Source organism: Limulus polyphemus, unplaced genomic scaffold, assembly GCF_000517525.1.
Source record: "Limulus polyphemus unplaced genomic scaffold, Limulus_polyphemus-2.1.2 Scaffold100, whole genome shotgun sequence".
In the NCBI taxonomy this organism is placed as follows: domain Eukaryota; kingdom Metazoa; phylum Arthropoda; class Merostomata; order Xiphosura; family Limulidae; genus Limulus; species Limulus polyphemus.
In genome coordinates, this window is record NW_013665710.1 from 190,226 (window position 1) to 197,425 (window position 7,200).

Below are 7,200 nucleotides of genomic sequence, written 5' to 3' on the forward strand. Positions count from 1 at the left end.
CAGATAGCCCTCGTGTAGCTTTGCGCGAAATTCAAAAACAAACAAGCAAACAAATTAATATTATATTAAAGAAACAATGCTAATTATAATTGTAACAAAGCACTAACAGTGGAATCTACGGAATATTTCCAGCTACCTCTATTGACATTGCTAAATTATGTCATGTTTCGTTGTTGGGGCCCACTTGTGTCATTCATCATAGCCTGGACACTGTTACTGACACTTTCCTCTAACCGTTGAGTGAACAGAGGAATGTAGAACAATATGTCAACCACACAATATCTACCATATTCACTGCAAAGGAGATCTTTTGCCCAATCCAGGTCTCATCAGGCCAGCTGGAACAAAACAGACACAGTAGTGGTTTAGATACTATTTATATAACACTTCTTTATGAATTCCATATTTGCATAATGTCACAATAGTACAAGACATATTCAACTACCTTACTCACTAAAAGTTTACCTTATACAAATGAACCCAAATGATGTTATTATCGCGCCATCCGTTACGTTAGGATTACATAGTTATACCAAAAGTGATCTACAGGTTGCAGCAAGCCCAGAGCAGTCGATTTGAAGAAAACAATGCATAGTGGTATTAACCTCTAAGGTTTTATAATTTACACAAACTAAAAAGCGATTGGTTTTGATCAGCATGCCGAAATTTGATATTAACACGTATTGTGGCATTACATGCCTTCATAACATTTCATTGATGGATTTGGGTATTGACATGCACATTTGTCACCTATGCCTTCAGCATATTTTCAAGATGGATTTGGACATCAGTAAGGTTATGCCAAAATATCTCATAAGCTTATTTCACCAATACTTTATCTAATAGATTTTTATCTTTTAAGTCTTGTGAGTTTGTTTTGTTTTTTTTTCTGTGGCATCTTAACGCCAGCTGGGTACGTGTGGCAGCTGCTTGTCTGTTTTTTTTTCTTTGGCATCTTAACGCTAGCTGAGTATGTGTGGCAGCTGCTTGTCTGCTTTTTTTTCTGTGGCATCTTAACGCCAGATGGGTATCTGCAACAGCTGCTTGTCTGTCTTGGTTTTGTTTTTTCTGTGACATCTTAACGCCAGCTGGGTATGTGTGGCAGCTGCTTGTCTGTTTTTTTTTCTGTGGCATCTTAACGCCAGCTGGGTATCTGTGGCAACTGCTTGTCTGTATATTTTTTTTTTCACCCTCATTATTTGAAAATATTATTCAGTTATTTCTATAAGGGCCCTAATTGGCTCAGTAATAATTCTGATGGCTTATATCGCTGAAAATCGGGTTTTGCTATTCGCGGCGAGTAGAGCATAGATAGGCTATTGTGAAGCTTTAACAGGGTTAAAATTTAATAAATAATTAAATTCAACGTTTTATATTTACAGAATTTAAAAAATGTTCTCAGTTTATAATTACTCAACAAATAATCGTTTTCTTACTTAGTATATGCATATTTAACTTCTTTTATATATATATTCTTTAAGTTCTTCTTTTACTTTATTTACAAATTTTGAACTATCTATGGAGGACATATCTTTATAAGTATATTTATCATTTAGATGTTCTGAAACTATATTATCATAATACTCTTGATCCACAATAACAAAATCTTTATATTGAATTATTTTTGGAATGAAAACCTCTTCCATATATATATATATGTGTGTGTGTGTGTGTGTAAGAAAAAAATCGAAGTCAAAATCAAATTACATTGCGTATTGGACAAACATGTCAAATGTGGGAATAAACTGCTTGAAGGTGCATTATTTTTATGGTTTATTCTCCAGTCGTAAGACTTATATGGAAAATGAACCTAGAATTATGATATTAGAGCAGTTAATATTTTGACACCTACTCTAAACAATGTTATATCGATAGCACAATTTCTTGTTTTATATCTAAACATAAATTATGAGTTTGAGTATCAAATATTTAATACTTCATATTTCTAATTCAGCAGGACATAGAATATATATACTTGTCAATACCCTAATTATTCTAACTAATCAACTGACCAATTTAACAAACCGTAAATGTTCAAAGTGGAATTAAGTCTGGCAGGAGAAATCGTCAAGCAGCTTATGTATAAAAGCCATGGTTAAGGCCCATATTCGTTTTGAGGCTCTTGACATTTTCTTGTTCCAGTAATATTAGCGAGTCATCAAATAGAATTTTTGTGTATAATACCAGGTGAATTAATTTGATTTTTCTATACAAACGTATAAGGTTACCACATGGTATGTGTAGCGTTAAATAGTAAAACAATGTTCTTTCTAGCACGGAAAACTGTTATTGTCACTGAATATCAACTCTAAGGGAAAAGTCATTACGTTGCGCTTGAATAACTTTCAGGCATCATAAATCAACAACATTAAATTACATAAGATTTGAGTAATGTACTTCTCTTTCCAAGATCTGTGTATATTGTTCCTTATCTAAAAAACAAAGTGTATATAGTAATCAGGACATGGCTGGAGACACATCTTGTACCAGCGTTGTTTCATAACTGATTGTTCTAAGAGTTAGATCAATGTAAGTGTCGCTAGGAATGTAAACATATTGTCCAAAGAATATTGACCCATATCAGGAGAATGTATAGGATTATAAATATGTAATTCAAGAAAATTAGCAATGAGTATATAACACAAATCTATGTTACCCAATTTATCAGTAGCTCTGTTGGGTAACAATTTGTAAGTGCCCGTACGTCATTATTTTTTACAATTCTTAAGATTTTTTTCACACTCGCATAAAAACAAATAACGGGCAATTGTTCTAACTCTTTTGTTGAGAGTTCGTTGGTGTTTCATCTCGCTTTCATCCTGCTGTACAAGTATGATTCGTTCACCTTTTCCCATTATTGAAGAAAGTAAACTAGCACTTTTCAGTAGTTAGGAACTTAGATAACTTGAACTGAAAAGCATAAATTAGTAAAGTCATTGTTGGTTTGTTGCAGAAGTTGGTAATGTAGAATATAAGATATATATATGTTACTATTAGTATGATAAACAAGCTTGTAGCAAAGTAACTAAATTAATAACATTACTAAAACAATAAAAACTTGGTTATATTTTAAACATTCCACTACTGAAGTAACAATTAGGTGGTAAGATTGTTTAGTTCGAATGTTCGCGATATCTACACAAAACTATTTGCTCCAGCTGTTCCTAATTGTGAACTGTTAAACTAGAGGAAAAGCATCTCCAACAGCCAAGTATTAGACTACTCTAAACAAATCGTGGGATTTGACCGTCACTCTTATACGAACCATGAATCCTTTGATTTACAGATTGGACACTAACCACTTGGCCACGCCTGACCCATGGTACCAAGACTTATAACATCACTAAAATAGCACTAGTTACTATATTTCTATTACATAAAATAATTTTGAATATTGTTATTATTGACTTTTATAAAGGTTATCTAAATTTCCTAAGCTGAGCTAATCTAAGATTTATGATTGGAATTACGACCGACAGTATCGAAAATAGTGATACCACTGAATTAATGCATTTTAATCATGATAGGTTTAGTTTTATTGTGTATTGATTCATGAAATTATGTACTTCGAATCAGTTTGTGATATTGAAGTTGCTTCATTAATTTATAATCACTTTTTAATTCTGTCCTACATACTTAATTTACTTTGGTTCAAAGTTATTAAGAACTACATTACTAAATTGCTAACAAAATGTTACATTTATAACATTACCGAAGTAATAATAACGTGTTTAGAGTATTACATTATGACAGTCATATACAATAAATTTTCATTATTTTTTCTCCTTTAACAATTCATCCGTTTTTAGCTGTGTCTACAGAGTATATAGCTGAATGTTATTCGTGAGGATATGAAATACACGGCTTCAGCCGTTATCTACACAGTAAAAGCTTTATCATCTGGCATCTGTCAGACCTTGGCAGTGCCAGATAAACGAAAATTCCTGTTACGATATTTTACAGGAAAACTTTTGACACCTTGTTAATGTTCAAAAGTATACTATTTCTACATTATCTATAACAATATCAGTTTTAAACAATAGTAAATGTTGTAAAAGCATTAAGCTGTATATATACATATATATAACATTATAGATAGTATTTTACATACGGCTAACAACTGAAGTTTACCGGCAGAACAGAACGTAAACAAAGCCACAGCAGCGTCACTAGGCTATAATGAGCTTTTGTATATCGAGGTATTGAAATTTCCGGTTACAAGAGCTTTCGGTATAAGAAAATACCGGATGATAAAGTTTTAACTATATATAATTGATTCATACAATAAAGGACTTCTCCTGACGTCATCAAATTGATCACTCAGTGAATTTATCCTGGTTTTATTCTCTCAACACCCCAAGAAATATTAGGATAAAATGCAGTAGTCAATTCATGAAGAGCATGAGGTATTACGTATTGTGAAAGCAGCTCAACCTGGAATTACTATTTAACTAGACCTGTACCGAATAAACATGGAATTATTGTTTAACTAGACTTGTACCGAATAAACATGGAATTATTGTTTAACTAGACATTCACCGTATAAACATGGAATTATTGTTTAACTAGACATTCACCGTATAAACATGCAATTATTGTTTAACTAGACATGCACCAAATAAACCTGGAAATATTGTTTAACTAGACGTGTACCGAACAAACCTGGAAATATTTTTTAATTAGACGTGTACCGAATAAACCTGGAATTATTGTTTAACTAAACGTGTATCAAATAAATCTGGAATTAGTGTATATAACCAGACATGTACCGAATACACCTGGAATTATTGTTTAACTAGACGTGTACCGAATAAACCTGGAATTATTATTTAACTAGACATGCACCGAATAAACCTGGAATTATTGTTTAACTAAACGTGTATCAAATAAATCTGGAATTAATGTATATAACCAGACATGTACCAAATAAACCTCAAATTATTGTTTAACAAGACGTGTACCGAATACACCTTGAAGTGGATTTTTACGTTAGTTGTTAGTCGTTTTCAAGGTATGGCACAGTGCACATGTTTTTCTTACTATCTGCCTTTACTGACGTACAGTTCAGTCCCGCCAACGTTTCTGACAGGTTTTATATACTAGTGTTAGAGAGTTTGGTCTCATGTAAAAGATACAACCATACTTCCCGTGATCCTCTGCTATTACATTTTTATCACACCATGCTCCGTTCATCGTTCTTTGCTGCGTGATGTAACTGGCTAACTGCGATAATGACTAATTAGAGAATCCTAAACTCGTTTAGGAGTTACACGCTGTTAAAAGTGGGCGATGGGAACTTGAATGTCTTTAATACGATACTTATGAAGAGCTGGCCAAACAACAGCTGGAGCTCCTTCGTAGTGTTGTAAGCATTATATTTTACACCTACGAACTTCTACGACTAATAGGATGCTGTGTTAGAAGCAACGATATCTATGACAGCCGTGAGGCTGAAAGTAATGTTGCGTTTCATAATTTCTGTTTTGAATCTAAGAAATATATCACGTCAATTGTTGCCTAAGTATAATACGATCTAAAAATTTAAATGATTAAGAATGAATTTCAAATTATCGCCCTTGAAACTTGTCGTTTTTGACTGTGTAATAATTGAGGTAAAGAAGGATACAGTAACCAAAACTGTTTGATTTCCAGTGGTGGGATAACGTAAGTTCAGTTTCTGTTCTGATGATGCGATAACAAACTTCATCTGTACTCACATGTTTAGTCAGTGTACCGCAGGGTTAATGGGTCGAAAGTCCCGTCCTAATAGAAGGCAGCCTGGCCACTATCGACATCGACCCGCTTTCCGTTACAAGGACAGGACTGCTTCTTCATCACTATCTCTGCCTCTGTCGACTGGTCTCAGAGACACTAAGGACTATGAAGAAAGGTTGTCACTCCTTACTACACCACTTCAGAACGGAATGTTTAGCTATGAACCTGAAACGTCATCGGATTCTGTTCTTCCCCCATCTCGGGAATATGTCAGGTAACACATCGTCATTATTATCCTAGTTAAGTCCCAAGCCACGCTAGCAGCTCTGTGTTTATTTCGTAGATCCACAAGAAGCATAATCTATTTTAGTGTATATTTGAATCACATATTATTTTATTCTTTATTAACAATATATATATATATATAGTAAGATCACGAAAATGTGAGTTGCGCTCAAGTGTTTAGCGAATCTGAATTTGTGCGTTAAATATTATCACCACTGTTTTATTTATAGTAAAACCGTTTGTTTATTTATTTTTTTCGCAAAGCTACTCCAAGGCTAACTGCTCCATCCGTCCCTAATTTAGAAGTGATAGACTAGAGGGAAGGCAGCTAGTTAATAACACGCACCGCCCACTCTTGAGCTACTCTTTTACCAACGAATAGTGGGACTGACTGTTACATTTTAACACCCCCACGGCTAAAAGGGAAAGTATGTTCGGTGACGAGATTCGAACCCATAACCTGCAGTTTACGAGTCGAGTGTCTAACTACCAGGTTATGGCAGGTACAGTAAAAGTGAGTTGTGTGTTAAATGTTATGACTAACGCTTTATGCTTAACACAAATGAGTTACAAGAAAACTGAGTTGTGTGTTAAACGTTATCACTACCGCTTTATTCGTGATGACGAGAAACCCATTTGAAGTAAAAATGTATAGCAGAGACGGCTGGTATGGGTATTAAAAACTTGAATTAAAATAAAGTATAAGAACAAAATTTTGACCTTCTTAAGTAATCTTCAGGTTAACAGAGACAGTTTGAAACTGACCGTTACTGGGCACATGTCTTTGGGACGAGATTGTGAACGAGTACGAAATTGTAGGGGACGTAGCAGTTAGATGTTAGGTGATTAATTAATATAGGTATAAAGGTTTTCCTTTATGTTGGTTCAATTTTGGTTTAAGTTCTTGTATAAGTAGGACTTCTTTGATTTTGCGTTTGTTTGTCTTTATTTCTATACTTAGTATGTTGGTGTTTTCTATGGTTATGTTGCATTTATTTGATTAGCAGTGTTGAAAAACGTGGAAAGGTGTTTTTCCGTATTTATTGAAACTGGTTTCCATTCTTCAGCTTGTTTCTCCGATATATTAGGTCGTCAAGAAATTAATGCCTCTTTTTTTTAGATGAAAAACCCGATAACTTGTTTATAAAAACAAAGCGGTTATTAAATGAAATAGTCTCCATTCTTATCGATTATGCTTTT

General features: G+C 33.8%; 1 protein-coding gene across 1 annotated transcript in view; it reads left to right on the plus strand.

The window, feature by feature from the left end:
• Positions 1–5,619: 5,619 nt before the first annotated feature.
• Positions 5,620–7,200, plus strand: part of LOC106469955 (eye-specific diacylglycerol kinase-like) — a 209,219-nt gene continuing 207,638 nt past the window's right edge. Inside the window, exon 1 of the mRNA XM_022399379.1 lies at positions 5,620–5,989. Coding sequence (XP_022255087.1) covers positions 5,718–5,989 — 272 coding nt within the window. The 5' untranslated portion in view covers positions 5,620–5,717. The remainder of the gene's footprint in view (positions 5,990–7,200) is intronic.